The sequence below is a fragment of the Dioscorea cayenensis genome, chromosome 3 (genome assembly GCF_009730915.1).
Source record: "Dioscorea cayenensis subsp. rotundata cultivar TDr96_F1 chromosome 3, TDr96_F1_v2_PseudoChromosome.rev07_lg8_w22 25.fasta, whole genome shotgun sequence".
Taxonomy (NCBI): domain Eukaryota; kingdom Viridiplantae; phylum Streptophyta; class Magnoliopsida; order Dioscoreales; family Dioscoreaceae; genus Dioscorea; species Dioscorea cayenensis.
The window spans coordinates 18,396,809-18,418,146 of record NC_052473.1 but is presented as its reverse complement, the minus strand read 5'-3'; the positions used below and the strand labels follow the sequence as shown (position 1 = coordinate 18,418,146).

Here is a 21,338-nt window from a genome sequence, read left to right as displayed (position 1 = left end):
GTTACGTATTGCTCATACTTTTGCTTACCCCCTTAATAATAATATAACTAATTTTGTACTTTTTGACTATCTTTATATATATATATATATATACTCACACATATTTCTCTATTTCTCTGTGATTCAGTTGTTATATATATTATATTAAGAACATATTTAACATGCATGCATGCATGAGAAGCTAAAATACCCCTCATACTTCCAATTCTTTGTACCTTTCTTTGTACATTATGTCTAAAGACACCAGACTGCTCATCCTGGAAGCTGCATGCATTTTGTTGGATTTGTAGGTCCATTTTATATACCCACTCTTTATATATATATATATATATATATGTATGTATCTATTTCATTGATAATTTGTTGTACCAAGACTAAAACCATGTTCTTTAATTTCTTTCACATTACTAACTGGCATATATGTATGTCTTTCATATTATTCTAAACAAAAAACAATTGATTTGGTTTTATTATAAGTACTATGAAGTGATGGTTAAGCATCCAATGCTTAGCTATTCAATATGAAAATTGTAAATTCCTTGGAATATGTGAGAGAGAATATAGATTAATTACTCTTAATTTTATGGTTGATTAGGAGGTAAGGTTGACATAATAATATTGAAGAATTAATAACAAAACTATGACTCTAATTTCTTTGTTGATTAAGAAAGGAAGAAACAAGAGTTAAACAAGAAATCTTGGGATCTCACTCCACTACTTTTGTGCTTCCTTTCTTCAAGACACTTCTTAGAAAGAGATAACACTATTAATACTTTTAAGTTTTCCAAGTGTTGCTAGGCTAGCACAAACACACACATACTAGTCATTAGTTGACAACCCACTTTCTTTGTTTTTATGAACTAAAGTTGAAAATGGTGACAGATATCCACTAGGCCATCACTATGCCATTTAAGTGGAGATCCCAATGCTGTGTTAGCCACAATGCCATTATCTTTTAAACCAATAGCACAAGGTCATCATAATTAATTTACCGAACTATTTGAAAATTTTATATAATATCATGCTTGCAAAAGTATTCAAACATGCATGTAGATAAAGATTTGAAAAATATAAAAAGAGAAATCAAGAATATCAAATTAATTAATGATTATTCTAGATGTTTTTTATAAAGATATTTCAATGCTGTAATTCATTTTTATATTTTATATGAAACCTATTAATTATAATACAAAGCGGAATATCTTATATTAAAATAATTTTTATCTCCGGATGGTTGGAGGTCCTGCAATCAAATGATACATTTATTTTTAAAAATCAATTAATATTTAAATAATAATAATGATTACAATAATAAAATATAACTTAAGAAAATTAAAATATTATTATACGAAACTGATACCCATTGTATACATATATGTATATAAAGGTTCTCGTGGGCGTGTATAGGCGTGCGTAGAGGCTGAATGTTAAATTGTAGGTTACGGTAGGTAATCCATTTAATGATTATAGTTTTATTTTGTTTTCATCAGCTTTTTCTTGTGGTCTTGTTTTAATAGATGTTGTTTGATCGTTGAATATTCGCCAGGGATTGGAACTGGCGGTTGTTGGATCGCAGTTAAAAATCGTGAGTTTGTGATCATCCTATGTTGTATATATATATATATATTCAGGAGAAACTATCAAACTTTTTATGTCTTGGTTTTTCACAGTCTTGGATTTGAAAAACATAATTTATATATATAGCATGCTATCACCTCCTTTTCCCCATTTTCCCTTTCTAAAGTTAATCTCATTCCATGCAATGATAACAAGAATTAACTATTCATGGATATATATATATATATAAGATTCCAATCTTTAAAGTAGTATATATATATAATATATATTAAGGGAAGTGCTTTTGGAGTTGGAAGGGTATCGCACTCATCTGTGTTTGCTTTTATCAGTCATTTTGCAAGGTGCATGGTCCATTGATGATTTCTCTCTTCTTGTTGTTCATATGTTTATCAAGAAGAGAATACCCGCCATGCAAACTATTTAAAACACAACAGGGAAGCCCTCCTCATGCTGCTCTCTCTTCTCTCTATTACATTCTAATTTCTAGCATTTCAACTTCATGCATACTTATAATAAATGTGAATAAAGGGACACATATTACATATATATATATATATATATAATTGTTGGTAAGTTTTGATCACTCCAAAATGAAGTAATATGTATCACCTCCTTCACTTTTTAGGTCTCACACTTTTCATATGTCTACCCTTTTTCCTCAATGGTCCATGCTTATTTCTCACTATCTAAGATTCCTCACACTATATGAGTGTCTTCTTATATATATATATATATATATATATTCAAGTTCACTTTAAACAGATTATTTATTTGTAAAATTAGTAATTAAATTAGACTTTGGACAACTCTTTTACCATATATATCATTTAAATATACTAAAGTTATTTAAAAGATAAAAATAGTAAAATGAGTGAGTTTGTAGTGTGTGTGTGTGTGTGTGTGACTTGTTGATGAGATTTTGCATTGATTTTTTGAGATTCTATAAAATAAATTTAGGCTTTTAACTGCATACTAATTTTCACCCCAAATTGATTAAGAAAACAAATGATCATGATTATTATCTCATTAAATAACATACCTGTGTTTCTCTTAAACAAGGATTTTGTCAATAAATTATTGGCACAAAAAGAATTCTTAATTAAACTTCAAACTCCAACAAATCCCATGTGATTTCAGCCTTTTAGCGACCCTACACTCAAGATCTGGTCTTCTCAGTGGCATTTTCGTTAATTTAATAAGATTCAAGCCTTAACCTTCACCCACACACACATATATATATATATGCACAAAGCAAAACTCATGATCATATGCAAATCAGTAACAAAAACTCTCTTTTAACAAAACAAACTAATATATATAATATAAAGAAAATAAAAATTTATCCATGATACCCAATAAAATAGATAGTATTTTCAGGAATACGCTTATCTAGGAGTTTTTCACAGAAGTTAAGCCTTTATCAATGAAAAAGCAATAGCAGCTATATGTCCTCATCTTTTACGCAAAGGAGATGAAACTCGCATCTCATTTAATATATACAAAAAGGACCATTTATCGCTCGGCTAATTACAGCTTACTATAAAAATTAGTAATAAAAAGAGTGGGCCAAAAATGCAAGAGAACAAGCTTAACATGGGCCCTCACAATAGGGATGGGAGAATCCAGTCCAATCCTCCCATGAACAGCTAATAACATTAGAGCTAACTTAAACATCACACACACAAACACACACATTCTCTCATCTATCTATCTACTTAAACTTCTCATGCTCTCATTTTTCTCAATCATTTCTCTCTCTCTCTCTCTCTCTCTCTCACTCACTCACTAAAAAAGAATAACAACAACACATATCTCATGTGTTGATGGTTTCTCTTTGCTTTTTATCTCTCTGAGTAATCTCACATATCTCATGTGTTGAAGTTTCTCCCTGCTTTTCATCTCCTTTAAATTCTCTTGAAGTTGAAATTCACTCTTAGAAACCTTTTGACTTGTTATATAGTTTGTATTGTATTTGTAGCTCAATTCTCTTAGTCTTGGTTAGCTTTTCAAGAATTAATATGATGGTATCTGAAGCAATGGTAGATGATCAGATACCTTTTGCTACCTCCTATAAAAACATCAGCGCAGTGATCGAAGAAAAGCACATCATTGATGTATCAAAGGAGTGTGTCACGCCAAAGTTCGATGACTGTATCCTTAAACCTTCACTTATTTGTCCTCCGGCACCGAGAAAACCTCGACGGATGAAGAGGAAGTCTCGAGGAGCTTCCCGGCAATTCTTTGTTGTTCCTACTGATCTTTCTTCTGTTTTTCTTGCTCTTCCTGTTGCTAAAAAGCAGAGAATTCAAGAATGTTTGTGAGATAGTTTTGCATTGTTAATTGCTACGTAAGTGCATGGAAATTATCCTGTCTTCTTGTTATTGTTATCCTCTTTCTTTGGGGATGAATTGGAGTTACATACGTGAAGGGCATGGTAAAGTTGGTGGTGTATATGATTAGCATATAATTTTGCAAGTTATATTGATCTTTCTTTTTCTTATGTTTGTAATTTCTTTTAAGTTTCAAGTTTTTTTTTTATCCAATGAGGTTGATATAGACTAGAGAGAGAGGAAAATGAATTAAATGAAATTGGTTACAAATATGGTCTTTCTATTTTGATAAACAGTTATAGTCTTTCTTTTCATCTTTCTTCTTATTTTATTTATTTCATTAAATATATATATTTTTCTTTTTGACTCTTGATTTGTTTCTCACACTAGCTTGTGAGTTGCATGTTAATTAGACTTCTTCTTCCAAGAGGAGAAGAACAATTGCAATTCAGCACCTCTATAAAGTACACTGTTCTTCTTCTTCTTCTTCTTCTCTCTCTCTCTCTCTCTCTCCTCTCTCTCTCTCTCTCTCTCTCTCTCTCTCTCCAATGAATGAAAGGAAATTGTTTACAATTATAGTCTTTTTTGTTTTTTCATCCTCTTCATCTTCTTCTCATTTTATTTGTTTTATTTTTTAAAATTTTCTTGTTTGTAATCTTTTTTTGTTTTTCATCTTCTTCATCTTCTTCATCATTTTATTTGTTTCATTTTCTTTTAAAATTTTCTTGTTTACTCTTGATATGTTTCTCACATTAGCTAGCTAAAAATTACATCTTAACTAAACTTCTAATTAATCCATGATTAGGAAGAAAAAGCAATTCAGTACCATAAAATACACTGTTCTTCTTGCTAATTTGTAAGAGAGACAGCAGAGAAATGAATGAAAGGAAATTGTTTAAAATTATAGTCTTTTCTGCTAACTTCTTCTTTCTAACTCTATATATATATATATATATATATATATTTTCTTTTTTTTTCTTTTGCTCTTGATGTGCTTCTCACAAAATTAATTAGCTAGCTAGCTTGCAACTTACAACTTAAAGACTTGTAATTCCAAGGTGAGAAGAACAAGCAAAATTCAATCATATAAAGTACACTGTTCTTAATTATTTCTCTCTGAGAGAGATAAATTAAAACACACATGAAGAAGTGCATGTTTAGTAAAATAAGAAAGAAGAAAGAAAGTTAAATATATATATATATATGATAAATCATAATAAGGAACTATTCTTATTGATTAATGAGAACCATATCTGCCACATGTCTCTCTTATTTCCCTTCATTCTTGAGAGAGACATACAGAAGATTAGCTGAAAAAGAAAAGGGATAGCTGTCTATCTTGCATTTCTTTTTCCAAATTTTATCATTACTCAATATATACAATTAAAACAAATTGGACATATATATATATATATATATATATATATAGTATTAAGAGAGACTAAGGAAGCTTTGAAAAGATTTATGTATAATCTCATTATTGATAATAATACAACTCAAATTTTAAAAATAATAATAATTGCAACAAGTTCATGATAAACATAAAGAAATTAAATCTAGCACACATGATATTGATACCAATGATAATAAAAAGTCATTTGATTAATTGTGCAAATCTTGAAATTTAACCACATTTATATAAACTAATGCTACTAATGACATGCTAAGAGTGATTGTTACCTTGAAGATTAGATGTGAATTAACATTAATTGTCACACTAGCCATGATTAGTGTAATTAAGAGAGAGATGTAAGCATTGTTAATAATAATAATACACACACAATAAGGAAGGGGTGGTGGAGGTGGTGGTGGTGGTGGTGGTGGTGGTGGTGGTGGTGGTGATTGGCATTGAAAAAGCAGATGGACCATATCTATGAAAAGCCAGTGATTGGCATTGAAGGCCAGACTTGTTCTTCTCTTTAGAGGGACATAAAGGAACAATTATGAGTCAGGAACCAGAAAATTATCAACACTCTTGTCACATTTCTCATTGTCCTACCAACCAATTTTCATTCATTAAAATTTTTTTTCTTATATATTTTTTAAAAATAATAATGTGACAACTAATATATATATATAAAATAAATGAGGTGTGTGTGTGTGTGTGTGTTCATGATGGTTTGAATTCACTTTTTAAGATAAGTGTATGCCTTTCATCATTGTTGAAGGTTGTGGTTTCTTATTTTAATTTCTAAATGGCATTAAGTTTATGTTTGCTGTGTAAATTGAAAAGCTTTGAGTGTCCAATTTCATCAATTGATGTTCTAATAATCATTTGTGAAAAGTTATAATTAAAAGTTAATTTAAAGATGTTATACCTCTTTTCTCTCCATGACAAAATTAAATAGGAATGTAAAGAACTCTTTTTCTCTGCATGTTTACATTTTTATTAGATAGGAATTTAATTTTATAGGGATGTGTTTTCATAGACATGACTAAAGATATTACTTGGTGGAGGGTTACAAATATTAATATCTTTCTTTCCCTATCAAAAATATTCATCCCATTACACTCCTCCTTTTAAGTCACCTTTTCATCCCATTATTATGTTCTCACTTTGTCCTTTTTTTTATAAATTATTTTGCACTTTTTTTTTTCCTTGTTTGTAATGTTTTGTTATTTTATTTTAATGGATGTGGTTTTTTTTTAATAAATATATATATATATATAATAAACAGGGGTTTTATAGAGGAATAACAATAACTACCACTTGTGTGGGGGAAAGCAAGCAAAATGGCCATAAAAATTATATCAAAATAAGTGTTAGTAATTTGATTATATATAAAGGAGAAAAAAGATATCAAAATGGTTGGTGGGTAACTGGATATAGCTTTGGAATTCAATCCAGTTATATTTGATTTCAATCAGATTAATTTAATAAACATTAATGATAAAATAAAATATACCATTTGAGCTAACACATGTTTTTCTTAAGACAGACCAAAGAGACTTAAAAGCATGACAAGACATGAAATTTTCTTGTTAAAATGCAACTTCAAATAATATGATCCAAAACCATCCTAAATTTGTTTTCATGTTGGTTAAGTTGTATTCAATATTGACACCTCTTCTATAAATCATTTCAAAAAAATGATAATTTTTATTAAATTTCCTATATTTTATTTTCTTAGATGGCCTAAATAGTAAAATAAAGAGGCCTTTTGGGAATGCTTTATAAAAAAAGTTGAGGAGGGTTCCTTTTTTGAGAGGAAGAAAAAGATGCTACTCTTTTGTAACCTCCTCCTCCAGGGAAAACATACATCTTAAAGAGGTCTTTTTATCTCTATAAAGCTAAATTCCCTTTATTTTTTTTCCTAATAAAATGTAAACATATAAAAAAATTTCTTAAAGTACCATTCTCAAAAACAAAGTTCAAGATTAGATTCGAAACGGCAATAACCAAATCATTAAGATATTTAACTCCCACGCAGAAAAAAAGCCGAAGTTCAACTCTTTTCCACATGGTTATGTGTTTAGGATCGCATAAACACATTGTCCAAATAATAATAATAATAATAAATGAAAATTTGACTCATGAAACATCATCCCCAAAAGAATTAAGACATTTTGGCCCAAATATATAAAAATTTGTCTAAAAAGCCCAAAAAAACTTTAGTCATCACATTACTTCATAATAAATAAAACAAAAGAAAAAAATCATGAAGTACACATAGTTCCATTCATATATTGACACTTTTAATTCTTGTTTATGTCTGCCAAGATAATGCACACATAGAAACAAACAAGTTGTTGAAGGAGTTCACAGTTCAGGATAGCTTTCTTTTTCAAAGCAACAATGACATTCAAGTTGGTCTATTGAAATAATTGTATTAATTTGCTAGTTGAGTTTGAAAGCAACTCATGACCAGAAGAAGTAGATAAGACTAAGAGATTTTTTTTTTTTTCCTATTTAAATTCAATTAACTAAATAATGGAAAGAAAAAAAAAATTAAATGCAATATAGATAGTGAAACATTCCAGTTGCATGAAATAAATATGTTTGAAAATTATGTAATTTCATGCATTTGCTTAGAATGATTTGATACTAAATATATCTAATAGCAACAATCTTGATACTGATAAGAGTGGTAGTAATGGTTCATGACCGTTCAAGTCAGTGACATCTGATTTAATCACTCAGGATCCAGTGATCAAGTTATCAGTCTAAATAATGAGCTTAGAGCTTCATTAGGCTAGAGTTAACTTAAGCTCTCAACTCAAAATTAGCTTGACTATGTTGACTCATATTGACTCTATTTTGAGTTGAAAACGCAAGCTAATAAATGACAGAACCATAATTACTCAAAAACACATTTATAGCTCAACTTTTATAAATAAAACATAATAAATTCTTTGATGGAAGAATCATTTCACCTTGAAAGTTAAATTTAGTTTTGTATTGTTTGATTAGATATAGCTATAAATACAGTAAATCTCATATTATAATGTTTTTATTTTTTAAAATGAGCGACTAACTGCTAGCTAGGTAGGCAGGGATGTGCATGCAAGCGCCTTGGTTGCAGCTTGTGAGGCCCGTGCCTATGTGAGTAAAGGGATCACCTACAGTTTGTGTTTACCGCTCTCAAACATACACTTTCATGGCGTAAAATTGATCTCTCACCAACTACAAAGTAACCTCACGGGACCCGAAGACCATTGATAAATTACAATGTAGATTTTTTTTTTAAAAGCCAAAATGAGAAGTTAGATCACTAAAAAAGACAAAGGTGAGACATGCACAAATTTTAACAGAGTAAGCGTGAGTTAAGTCCACGCACATAAAAGCGCTAAGACCACTCACACGCAACTACTATTCACATCCCAGAAATATGCCCACACAACTTTCACCATTTGCAAAAAATTTCTAATGAGAACCTGATTACCAATAACCCTCTTGGACGTTGGTAGAAATACACTAACACATTGATTTTAGAATGGTTTAAGTCACACTAGAATGTATAAATTCATTCAAACAAACAAAGTATTCCTTAATTTAACTCCCATTAGTTGTAAATCCAAATACATCAAAACAAACATCGCAAATCTCCACTAGATTAGATTGTAATTTAAATTAATAATTAAATTTACGTGTATTTATTCAATGTCCTAAGGCAACCTCTACCAACTCGATTACTTACTGACCATGATAAAAATCTAAGTTAGAATTGATGGCACATTATTTAACATTTTCAATCAAGAAAAAAAATTTGTTTACTTGTATTTAAGATGAAATAAACAAATGAAGGACATTTTATGATAATTTTTTTTTGTTAATATTAATTAATTCCTACCAATTATATATATATATATATATATCCATAAACAATGGCACTAAAATAAAAACCAACAATTAATAAAAAAAAAAAGCCAAGAAATGAAATGCAAGTAGAATACCATCACATTTCAGTTAGATCACAAAAAAAAAAAAGATGCAATCTGATTATTAAAAATTAGAAATTTTTTTTCTCATTATTATTAGATTATGATGATAAATAGTTTTTTTTTTGGAAGTGCCATCTCTTCAAACCCAAGAACCAGTGGATAATTATCTACAGTGAGAGATTCCAATCAAGCCACTCAAAAAAGGAGAGAAGAGAGAGACTAGGGCGTGAGAACGAGTACCTGGATCGAAGATTCTAGAGTACCTCTTCCTCGAGATGCGTGCTCTGATTCGTGGCCGTTTGATCAGCGTGATGGTTCACACGTGAAGCGCCGCCGCGGAAGAGATTGCGCTCTAGACGCGGCCGTGTTTCGACGAAGGCGGCGGCGGACATCTCCATCTGGGCGACCCTCACGGCGCCGATGAGCTTCTCCGGGAGCTCCTCCTCGGTTTGGGCCTCGACGAGGAATCCCATGTCGATTGTGACGGCGGTCACGTAGCCTAGGGCGAGGTGGAGGATGGCACTGGCGATTGCTGAGCTTCCGATGTCGACGTCGATCTCGAGGTAGTTCTCGCCGCGGTGGTAGTTACAGGTGAGAGCACGGCCGAGGAGGCAGGCGGCGTAGTTACCAACAGCAGCCTTCACGATCCAAGGGCCCTTGACGATCCGGTTGACGATCTTGAACCGAGCGTTGCGGAACGCGTCGTCGCCATGGACGAAGCGGTAGAGAAGAGATCCAGGTGGGATCGGGTCTTCGGCAGCGAAGTAGAAGACGGCGGAGTGAGATTCACGGCCAGGAACCTGGAGATTGATGGCGATGATGAAGGATTTCATGGATTTGCCTTCGGATTGGGCGCGGCGGAGGGCGGCCATCACGCGATTGTCAGAGCGGCCAAGGACGTCGTCGAGACGAGATGGAGAGCGGAGCCAGTCGACACCGGCGGGTTTGAGAAGCCAGTCGCCGGAGGGGCACTTCTGGCGGCGAGAGAAGTAGTTTGGAGCCCTTAGGTGGAAGAGATCGCCAGGGGGGGATGCCCATCCGTTGGATCCAGTATCGAGGTCAACGTTGCGGAGGGAGCCACCATTGATGGCCTCATCGAGCCACTCTGGCTGGTGGTCGGAGGTGGCTCCGGTGGCGGAGGACATCACGGCTCGGAATCTCCGTCTCGGGCTCCGGCGTCGTCGCTGGCGGTGTTGAGGTCGATAGGGAAATGGCACTCTCTGTGAGGGCATTAAAATCGATGATCAAGGCTATAGAATTGCCCCTGGATTTCGAGAATATTACGATAGTGCCACCTCAACGATAACGTCACACGTGGGTTTCAGAGTTGGGCCAGATGTCCGTTGGATTGGGCCCCATTCTATCAGGAAGATTTCCTTGACGTGGATTGGATCCGCAATCAGAATATCATTTTGGTTTTTCTTTACCTTTCATTTTTGTTGTATTTTTATTATGAAAATTTCAGAGATATATAGTATTTTATTACAATTTCTTGTCAATAAGTTATTGTTTGTTTTTCATGTATATATTTATTTAAGAGAGGGCTAGGTGGGTGGGTGGGTTTGGTGAGTGAATATAAATGGTGCGTACAAAGGGAAGTGTCCAAAAAGTTTTGATGATGAGGTGCAAGTCTCGAGATTAGTAATTTATGAATAGACAAAAAAACAAATAAAAATAGGACAGATCTTGGCCATATGTGCAAGCTAAGTTAAAAAAAAACATTGCCTGGTCCCCTCTAAACAAAATAATATATGGTTACACAATCAACCAACAGCTTATACATACGCTTCTTTATTTTCCTAAATTTTCTTTAAAATATAATACTAAAAAAAAATAAAAAATAAAAAATAAAAAAACCACAGAAGCAAAGATGCAGGTGCCCTTCAAAGATCAAGTCAAATTTGAAGGATACTTTTGACCTTGAGAAAAGTGTCCCTAAAAAGTAGAAAGAAGGAAATTGGATTCCTTGCACCAAAATCAAAATTCAAAGGTCCAAATTTTTATATTCAAATATAGCTGCAAACCTACTGCACTGAAATTCATTAATCAATCCGTAAGTAAATGACTTCTTTAAAGATTTTATAAGACATGAAAATTACCTGGACTTCAATTAACCAGACAAGTTTGCTTAAAATAATACATGAACTGAGCTCAAAGATATCACAATCTAAAAGTGGGGGTAAGGAATGGATGAGGAGTCAGAAAGCTTAACAGATGGATGGAGTCCATCAAAAGCAAATCCTAACTTTTAAGCTTTCCTACAGAGCTTATGAAGTCCAAGCTTGCAAACCACAATAAATTTCATGATGTAATATTATTAAAAAAAAAAAAACATACTAAGGTTTGTCCCAAACACTTTGCACTAAGCCTAGATAAATATGTTATTTATTTACACTTCATGCTAGCTCATTGGAAAGTTCTGGTGGTGGTGGTCACAGTTACACATAAATAAAAAGTTACCAAAGCTGCTCAAAAGTAATGTGCCAACTCCTTCATGGTTGAGAGAACAGTGAACATGGCCGCGATAAAGTCATTGAACTCATGTCAGACATCAAATGCATACTGATCCACAATTGGCAACCAAACATTACCTTCCACTCTTTTGAATTAAAATACAGGACATAAATTGCAGGAGGGCCCTCTTTCAGTCACTACAGAAAAGCCACTGACATCAAAAGTAGATTAAAAGATTTCCCATTACCGATGTCTTTTATGTATCAACTGATGACTGAGTAAAACTTTTGAGAATTGTAAATAAGCCACGAGTAGGAATAAAGTATGAACTATGCTATTTATTGTGGGGGGTGGTATAACTGTGTAGAACTTAACCAACGACCTTGGGCCTATTGATGACAGGGTCGCTGATAGACTCCCAGCGAATGGTGAGAGTTCGAGTCTACTGAGGCAGTTACTGGGAGTTAGTGAATAGTGATTGTGATGGGATGGCTCCAGTAGCACGCGTAGTGCGTCCCCATCCCCATTTATTCCATCGAGGCATCTGGACGTCCCCTGGGTGCTTTAGTGGGTTCACGCTCCTCTTTCCCAACTGTGTAGAACTTAAACTACAACTATGTTACTGATTCAAAGACATCACTGTTCACCAAAAAAAAAAATAAAAATTGCTTCCATAATTATAGAACTTAAGAATAACCACAAATGGCAACTACTCAAATCTCTGGTAATACACTCGATAGCAACCATTCACAGGTGTTTAGTTACTAAGCCTAATAAGAGAATTACAGTAAGTCTTAGTGGCAACCTAGTGGATAGCCTGAAAATAAGAATGCCAAGAATACATCAATAAAGTTTCCAACCTACCTATCTTCAGTCAACAATGATACTGGTCAAATTCATAATTATAGACATATAGAGTAACACCAAAGAAAGTCCTAAATGGCCCATACTAAAGAAATAATTTCTCCCTACTATTCCCTGGATGTTGTAGCCTGTAGTACTAGTACCTATGCATCATTTTCTTCTTAAGACAATTGAAGGTCAAGAATACTTGCGGAACAAACAGCAAAAAAAAAAGGAATTCAACCATATGAGGTTCACAACGTTTCAGAGGCAAAGAAACAAATAATGGAAAAGTATAGATAATGTGAAATCATGACATTTTTACAAAACAACTCAATTTTCATGTTTGTTGCCAAATACCTAAAAACAATGCTTAAATTGAAAGCTATCAGACAAGGACAAAGAAAATAAGGAAGGAAAGTTATGCCGACTGTATTCAAAGTTAAAACAACAAAGAAGCATCAAATACTAAGCTTCTCAAATTTAAAGCTTGTGAATATAAACCATGATGCACAGAACAAGAATCAGATTGAAGCAATGTTTAAGAAGAACATAAAAGCCTGATAAATAGCGGGTACACAATACACATCTGATAAGTAGGAAAGGTTAATATCCCAATTACATTTCTAGCACCAATGAAATCCACTGAAATACATAGTAAGTGATTAAGTACTCAGACAAATAAACCATTACCTGTGTAGTATAATTTTAAACCTAAAATAAATAGTTACGTCATTCAACTAACTGCCTCCATAATACAAATGCTGGATAAGAAAAAATTTTGATCACCCAAAAGTGAAGAGAAGTGAAACCTGGCACTAACATGAGCTCAAGCTGAAAGATGATCATCCAAGTATTCATATTGTGACCAAGCTAATAGCAAATATATACTACAACAGTAAGAACAGGATGGGTTGGTTGCGCTGAAAGAAAACTATGTAAATATTTATGCTATTACCAAGCTAACAGTGAGCACTTATGGGCAAAATAACACCATGATAGGTAGATTGCAAAAAAATATGAACTCTGAAGCTCACATATCTAATGTTATTTCATCCCAATCAATACGCTCACTTTTTGTAAAAATCAAACAAATCAACAAAGAAACAGAAGGTTCAATAAATTGTAAGGAAAAAAACTAAAAATAAGACTTGTTCAAAAATTGACTAGATAACAACTGAAACACTCAATCCTCGAGTAGCCAATATAGAAAAGACAATAAGAGAGAATTTTTACCATTCTATTTTTATTCCATTTGCTATGTATTCAATTTTCTTCATTCAACAAAACACCCACCCACCTGCTCATGCGCCTACACGCACACACAAAATTCTGTACTTTTGTTATCTTGACCTCTGTTTTAAAAAAGAACATAAACATTATTAAATTTCCATCAATTTCATATTTTTATTTGTCATTCAAGCTAAAAGGAAAAAAAAAACCACTTTTTTTCCTATTCATTTATTTTCCCATTCAGAACAGGACCTCAGGGAATAGGCTCAGTAAGTCATTCCGCTTCTAAAGTTTACTTCACAGTATTATAAACTCAAGAAAATGTAAGCTACAGAAGAAGAACAAGGTCAGATTTTGAAAAAATCCAACTCACTTGTTCTGAGACAAACATCTAGCCCTTCCATTAAGTTACTGATTGTGGAAATACTAACATCATATCCTGACCACTGAACTATATTTAATTTCCTAACCCATAAAACTACTTCTACAAAAATTGATATGACTAACCACTAGTACAGTAAAACTCCAAATCTTTTACCTATTGTCAGCAGCAACATTCTAATACTTAACAAAGAAAACTGCATCTCCGTATGTCTCTGCAAGGTTACAAGCATCAGTACATTAATTTTCCTCTGTGAAACAATTTCTATAACATTAATATGACTCACTACTATTTAAAAGTAAAACCCAAATCCTTTTACATAGAGTTAGAAGCAACATTCCAATACTTTAGAAAGAAAACACATCTCCATGTTTTTCTTCATGCTTACAAGCATCACTTTGAAATACAAGCAAAAGTGCTACGTTATCCATAAGTTAAGCATTTGTAATAATTCAATTCTGATAAATTTCAAGCATGCAATAAAAGTGAATGGACCTTGTCTATAACGGTAGTCACATAGCTTCTCCTTCTTAGGCTGCAGCCACAACCATGTTAGTTTCACATTCCTTGTTCTGCCAATAAAATGACCAACACACACATAATCTACGTCTAGCTTCTTATGTTGTTGATTCCAGACTAAACTTGCCTCATTAAACAAAAAATTACGAAATCTGTGACGCTTGGTTTCTGGAATAAGTCATAAACCAAAGCTTTACTGTTAACACAGTAAGTTACTCATGGACAGGGAAAAAAAACCATATAACTGGTCACATTTACAAAGCTTACAGTGCAAGGAAATACCATGCGCTTGACAGAGAAATACATCAAACGATATATAAACCACAACAACCTTACTCAGTTACTCCATAGAAAACACATGTAATACACTAGAGTCTAGAACTTTTTGCTGTTGAAAATAACTGTTATAAGGATCTCATTTGGTTTGAATGCCTAGTAAAAATGTCTTGGCCTTCCATTCCATAATTCAATAACCACAGGAGGCTCCACAGCTTCATTGAGTAGCATAGATACATCAGCAAGTCTCAAGTTTAAGACATGAAAGAGAACATAAAAAACATGATCACAATGAGCATCCATTGAACAATTACATCCACTCGATTGCTACATAGGGTCAAAATTCCAAACCTTTTTCCTATGGGAGCAACCAGTCACCCATTATACCTTTCCCAACCCCAACACTCAGCTCAAAAACACATCTAACAATTCATATTTGCATCAAATAGCAGCAGAGAGAGACAAGCAAACAGCATCAACTGAAATATTATTTTTTTTTATCACAAAGGTTAAATTTACATCGATAACAACTGTAGCAAACCCTAGAAAAAAAAAAAACAGAGCAAGAAAAACATATGCATATGGATAGAACCTCATGTACACGTATGAGAAAGCGAGAACACCAAGATCGCGAGATCCAACCTCATACAGGCGGTATGTTAGCGAAGGAGAAACCCTTGTACCCTTTATAAGCATAGTAAGCAATCCTCGTGTAGTAAAACCCGGGGAGGAAGAGCACCGACCCAAGAATCGCGAAGAAAACCCCTGAATATGCATCAAATCAATCAAGAAAACCAAAAATCAAAAAACCCTAAAACCAGCGAAAGGGGTTAGAAAGGTAAGAAGGCAGTGATACCATGTGTGCGATCACCGCCGACGTGGTTGCAAGCCATGATAACGCCGATGATGATGCCGAGGGTTCCGAAGACGAGGAGGGAGATAGCAAGCGCGATCTCACGGATTGGGGGCTTGTTCTGGACGACGTATGGACCGTCCATCATGATGTCCTCGTCGCTGATCGAGAAGGCATGGTCGACGTACGCCATCGCCGCCGCCGGAGACCGAGAAGAGCGCCGGAGAGAGAAGAGAGTGGAATGGAGACTCCGTCGAAGTGAGAAGCGAGAAGGGTTCAGAGAGAGAACGAGGATTCAATGACGTTGGCTTCGCTTGTTTGATTATATAGGCCTCTGGTTTACATGGACTTATTGGGCTTGGGCTTTGTATGGGCCCAAATAATTTAGGCCCATTTTATCTGGACCTGAGAATTGGTCCACTTATGGCAACCTTAACCCTTTCTAGAAGAGAAAAGTTCTGGTTTTTTTTCACATGCCCCTTGTAAAAATGGATAATTACAACTTTAGTCTTATATATGAAATTCTAGAACCGAGATATAGCCCAATAGTTTGGGCTCAGTGGGAGGTTTGTATAAAAAATATTTTTTCTCCCCTATAAAATTACATGGCAGGAGAATTTATTCTCAAAAGATCTGTAAGTCATTGTAATCAGTGCATCTCTGTAATTACACGTTCTTTATCTAACGGTTTTTGTTGATTTCTTTAAAAACGAAAGAAAAAAAACCCTCCATATATATATATATATATTTTTTAATTACAAGGTTTAACATATTTTTTATCCATGCCAATGTCAAGTAACAATAGATGGTTAATTCAACGCAAGCTAATCATACATATAATAGTCTCAATTTTCTGTGAGTGTTAAGCACCTAGCTTATTCCACTAAACATTTTTTACAGATTTAATCATTAAAAAGTTACACTACATAAACATCATTAATTTTAAAAAACAAACTTAAATTTTTAATTAATTAAATCAAAATTTAGTTAACCTCATCAAACAATTTTTATCAATCATCTCCCAGCAAACCCCCACTGCCACCAACCAAAGCAGCTAACCACCATTTACTAGCATGTCTGCTTCAATCAACCTCCTTCATCTCTTCATGAGTTTCATAAGATCTAATAACAACCACAAAAATTCTTTTCAAAACTATACATGTTAAAAAAATTTTAACTCCTCAACAACCTCATCATATTCATTACAAAAGACACCCTACATGTTCTTTCTCTGACAATCCATGCATCAAACTCCCTTAAAGAACTTCATCTCCTCTCTCTCTCTCTGAGACACAGAGAAAGAGATAGCATCTAACTGACTTGAAGAACAGAGATAAGCATGGCAAATGTAAACAGAAGTAATGAAGAGCTGCAAGCCATACTTGATAATGACTTTCACTTTACTGCTGCTTGCCATTTACATGGCCCTCCTCCAAGTTGTGCTTGATCCTTCTCGTGGCATTGACACAATCGTCCTCTTTGTCTATGAGAGCACCGTCTCCGCCGTTGTCCTTAGCTCTCTGGCCTTTATAGTTGAGAGGTAGTAAATGAACTCATTGTTTATAAAATTCCCTGGTCTTTCATCTTCTAACAATTCATCTACAGAGGAAGAAGGCCAAAACTCTCCTTCACTATTGTTCTATGGGCACTGCTTATTGGTTGTTTGGAGTGAGTTCTATTTGCCTCTACTTCTTCTTCTTCTTCCCATTCATATTGGCAATGTGTGTGTCAAATGCTAATGCAAGCAAGTTAATTGTTGGAAGAGTAGGGTGCCATTAGGACAGTTGATGATGACGGCGAGCTTGAGATATGTAACGGCGAAGTTCCAGAGTGTGGCTTTGAACACAACTCCGGTGGTGGTGTTTGTAGTGGCAGTGGTGTGCCGACGGGAGAGCTTCAGGTTTCTAAGTGTTAATGGCCAGGCAAAGCTATGGGGAGTGTTCATTTCTGCCACCGGTGCACTTGTCATGGTGATTGTGTCCAGTAAGGAGAGCTTGAGCTCAGCAGAGTCATATGGTTCATTGTCAGTAACTGGGTTTTGGATTTTGGGGTGCTTGATGAATGGCCTCGCTGTTCTTGCCATATCCAGTGGAACTCTTTTGGTGGTAGGTTTTCTATCACTTAATGTGACAATGGACCGCCCAAACATTGTATCAATCATGTTCATCTAAAGTCATGTTCTCTAAGATCAAAAAGATGGGACTTGAGAGGATCATAATCGCCTAAAATTTCCATCAAAAAATAAATTGTGAAAACTCAGTAACAGACAAACGTAAGTGATAACTAGTAATTCATTTTGAATCCATCAAACAATGTCAGAATAAAGATAAATTTATGGCATTTCAACATCAAAGGGCCTCTTATTGTTTTGAAGAAAATTTCTGTCAGAATAGCACGTAAAAACTTGAATCTTTTGTTGCAGGAGAAGGTATCTATGACATACCCAGCAATTCTTACCTTGACAGCAATGATCAATGTCTTCGGTACTGCCCTAACCACAATTGCAGCAGTCTTCATGGAGAGAAAACCTTCTTCATGGAAAAATTACTTGGAGTCCAAACCTACAACTCGTCACCATTTTCTATGGGGTACAGTATTCCACGTTTCTTGCAAAGTTTCCTATCAGCAACATAAACACAATTTAAGACATGCTAGCATTTCAGCTGCATAATCCCAAGATTTGAATTCAAATTAATGCTCAAGAATCATTTTGTCTTCAAACAGCCATTTGTTTTGATGTTTTATAACATGCTTAGATTAGGAAAGTCACAGAGTGTCAGGAAAAGAAAAGAAAATAAAATGTTATCTGTACATTTTTGTTCATTTGTCCATTTTAATTTCCTCCAAACCAAACACGCTCTCAAAGACCAAAAATAGCAGTTTTGTTGAGAACATATTGTTAGGGAACAAACATATTAGAAGGATGTACGAAATTTCCTAATAGATTTTTTAAGACAATGAGCACTTTTGTATTAGAACCTCTTCATTTATAGCATGTATTTCAAGTCCAAATGATTCAGCTGATGTTCATAGGGAATTGCTGTCACTGGAGGAACATTCTGGGCTAAGATTTGGTGTATACACAAGAAAGGCCCAGGTTTTCACTATGGCCTTCTCTCCATTGCTTATTGTTTTCTCATTTCTACTGGAAGCAAATCATCACAGGAAGCATATTTCATCTCGGGAGGTTGGTATCAGGACTAAATATGCATGTCAATAACTTTTTCAATGCCACACATCTTGCTCTTCTATAAATAAAACAAGTCATGGTTTTTTTTTTTTCCAGCAATCTTTCAGGGGCATTGCTTGTGGTTGGGGGATTATATCAATTATTGTGGGCGAAATCCAAAGACGAAAAGAAGGACAGAAGCATCATCAGAGAACAAGGTGCTCTACAAGATGAATCAAACATAGAACCATTGTTGCCAAACTGAGCTTGGGGTTTAAAGTCTTATGAGTAGTAATGTATACTATAACGAGTGTGGTATTGCCTGAAAAACATAGTCATGGGTGTGCTAAGGAGGATCCAATGCAATAAATTAAAGTTTCTGATCAAATCATCCATTATGTCTAACTTTGTTGGTTTTTTGAACTGAACTGCATAAATCTCTGTATGTTGCTCTATTTATACGTTTGTGGATGTGCTAAGGAGGATCAAATGCAATGAAATCATTTCTTCTGTCTTTTGTTGATCCCAAACTTTTTTTGAAGTGCAACCTCAAATTCATAATTTTCAGAAAATAAGACAGCATGTTAAAAGTTCTCCATGATGTCATACGTCATCTATTAAATCTATCAAGCAGAACCTTCACTGATTTTATTGCAAATTTTTGCTGCACAATCCTCAATTAAATCTTATACTTGGCTTCTGACATTACAGATAAATGGTGTCACGCGTCACAAATTAATCCTCAAACATAGCTGACTACAATGCTCTTGAGATCGACAAACAGAGAACCAGAGAACCAGATTCCTATCATCTTTCTTCATATAAGGGATAAAATTTCTTTCAGTATCTCAATGAAATGGAGGCCATGATACTACAAGGAGCATTATACAAAAGGAAATAAGCCCTAAGGAAGGCAAACCAAAAAGGTTTTGATGATGCAGGTTCAGAACAATGGAGAGTTCTCAGAGAATGAGACTATGTAGTCAAGAATTTACTCATGATAATCAATTAGCTATTAAGCAATTAGTTCAGATAATTTGAATTTGATGCCAAGATGAAATTAATAATACAAGCTTTAAGCATTTATACAAATACCGAGGATGAAATGATAGATTTTGAGCTTAAACAGACAAGAAAAAGATTAGATAATTCACCATTAAATATCATACTAGAAACCAACAATTTGCAAATCAAAAATAGCAGTTCTCAATCATCAAGACGCACAAAATAACGATGATCTACATAATCTTCAAATCACTATGCCCAAAACTTAAGATTACATTGTGGGGTCTAAAAGGTTAATTGGAACACATCCTATCCTAAATCCAAATCCTAAGAAGATGGGACCAAAAAGATGGAATTTTTTTTTTCCATAGAAAACATCACAAATTGAAACACAAATGAATCTAATGAGAAACAGTGAAAAGAGAGAGCTCACTACGGAGAATTCAATGCAATTTCTTCTTCTGGGATTGCTTATCAGTCGCCAATCGATACATCCAATAAACCTATCAAAAGCCATGAAAAAGCAACGAAAAATTAGCTCATTCTGCAAATCCAGTGATCCTTTGGAAGAGCTTCGAAAGGTGCTTACGAGAGCGAGGACATGAGCGGCCATGAGGACGACGGCGAGAAGCGGCATTGCTTCGAGGATCCATGGTCCGGTCGCCGGTTGCTGCTCTTTCGCCATTGTTGGAGGATCCAGAGCTTTTGCGGTTCATGTGACGTAGTTTGTATAGTTATCAGATTCTAATTGGTGAAAGTCACGATTAGTCCCTGAGATATATTTTAATTTTCATTCTGGTCCTGAATCCAAAAAATAAAAACTAATATATATATATATATATATATATATTATAATCGAATTGGTCCCTCTACTTTCTCTCTTCTGTTTTAGTCCCTCTACTCAAAAATGTTCACGACTAATCTCTCTACTTTTGAAAACGTGTACACTTAGTAAAAATACTCCAAATTAGTTCCTCTATTTTTGAAAATTAGACTAAGTGGAGGGACTAAGTGGGTCCATTTTCAAAAAGTAGAGGGACTAGTTTGGAGCACTCCTCTCTAAGTGGGCACATTTCAAAAGTAGAATGATTAGTCAGAAACATTTCTGAGTAAAAGGACCAAAAAAGAAGAGAGAGAAAAGTAGAGGGACCAATTATGGTATTATACCACTCTCTCTCTCACATATATATATATATATATATGAAAGAATATTGATTTTGTTCATAAGAAAAATATAATTTTATTTATAACCTACATGGAATATATTCATTTTAATTGCCATTTTTTAAAAAAATTAGAATTAAAATAAGTTAT

The 21,338-nt window shown here is 34.2% G+C and overlaps 3 protein-coding genes and 1 long non-coding RNA gene across 5 annotated transcripts; 1 reads left to right on the top strand and 3 right to left on the bottom strand.

Moving 5' to 3' along the window:
- Positions 1–9,348: 9,348 nt before the first annotated feature.
- On the bottom strand, positions 9,349–10,561 carry LOC120257018 (protein ENHANCED DISEASE RESISTANCE 2-like). Its single transcript, XM_039264659.1, has one exon. It carries the CDS (start codon positions 10,520–10,522, stop codon positions 9,545–9,547), a length of 978 nt encoding a protein of 325 aa, XP_039120593.1. The 5' UTR covers positions 10,523–10,561; the 3' UTR covers positions 9,349–9,544.
- A 4,896-nt stretch (positions 10,562–15,457) lies between these two features.
- On the bottom strand, positions 15,458–16,144 carry LOC120254764 (transmembrane protein 230-like). Its single transcript, XM_039262810.1, has 2 exons — positions 15,854–16,144; positions 15,458–15,762 (listed from the first exon to the last, which is right to left on the bottom strand). The coding sequence occupies exons 1-2, from the start codon at positions 16,041–16,043 to the stop codon at positions 15,641–15,643; spliced, it is 312 nt and encodes a 103-aa protein (XP_039118744.1). The 5' UTR covers positions 16,044–16,144; the 3' UTR covers positions 15,458–15,640.
- An 889-nt stretch (positions 16,145–17,033) lies between these two features.
- On the top strand, positions 17,034–19,490 carry LOC120284149 (WAT1-related protein At4g08290-like). Of its 2 annotated transcripts, XM_039290949.1 has the most exons (6): positions 17,034–17,390; positions 17,456–17,518; positions 17,619–17,955; positions 18,273–18,438; positions 18,884–19,037; positions 19,137–19,490. In XM_039290949.1, exons 1-5 carry the CDS (start codon positions 17,212–17,214, stop codon positions 18,916–18,918), a joined length of 780 nt encoding a protein of 259 aa, XP_039146883.1. In that variant the 5' UTR covers positions 17,034–17,211; the 3' UTR covers positions 18,919–19,037; positions 19,137–19,490. The 2 variants fall into 2 exon arrangements, with proteins under 2 accessions (XP_039146883.1, XP_039146880.1); XM_039290946.1 differs by lacking the exons at positions 18,884–19,037; positions 19,137–19,490 and having other exon boundaries at positions 18,273–18,871.
- LOC120284158 lies at positions 18,391–20,715 on the bottom strand. The gene is made up of 3 exons (XR_005543422.1): positions 20,614–20,715; positions 20,458–20,527; positions 18,391–18,469 (listed from the first exon to the last, which is right to left on the bottom strand). It is a non-coding gene; the product is annotated as an uncharacterized LOC120284158 (long non-coding RNA).
- Between the last annotated feature and the right edge of the window lie 623 nt (positions 20,716–21,338).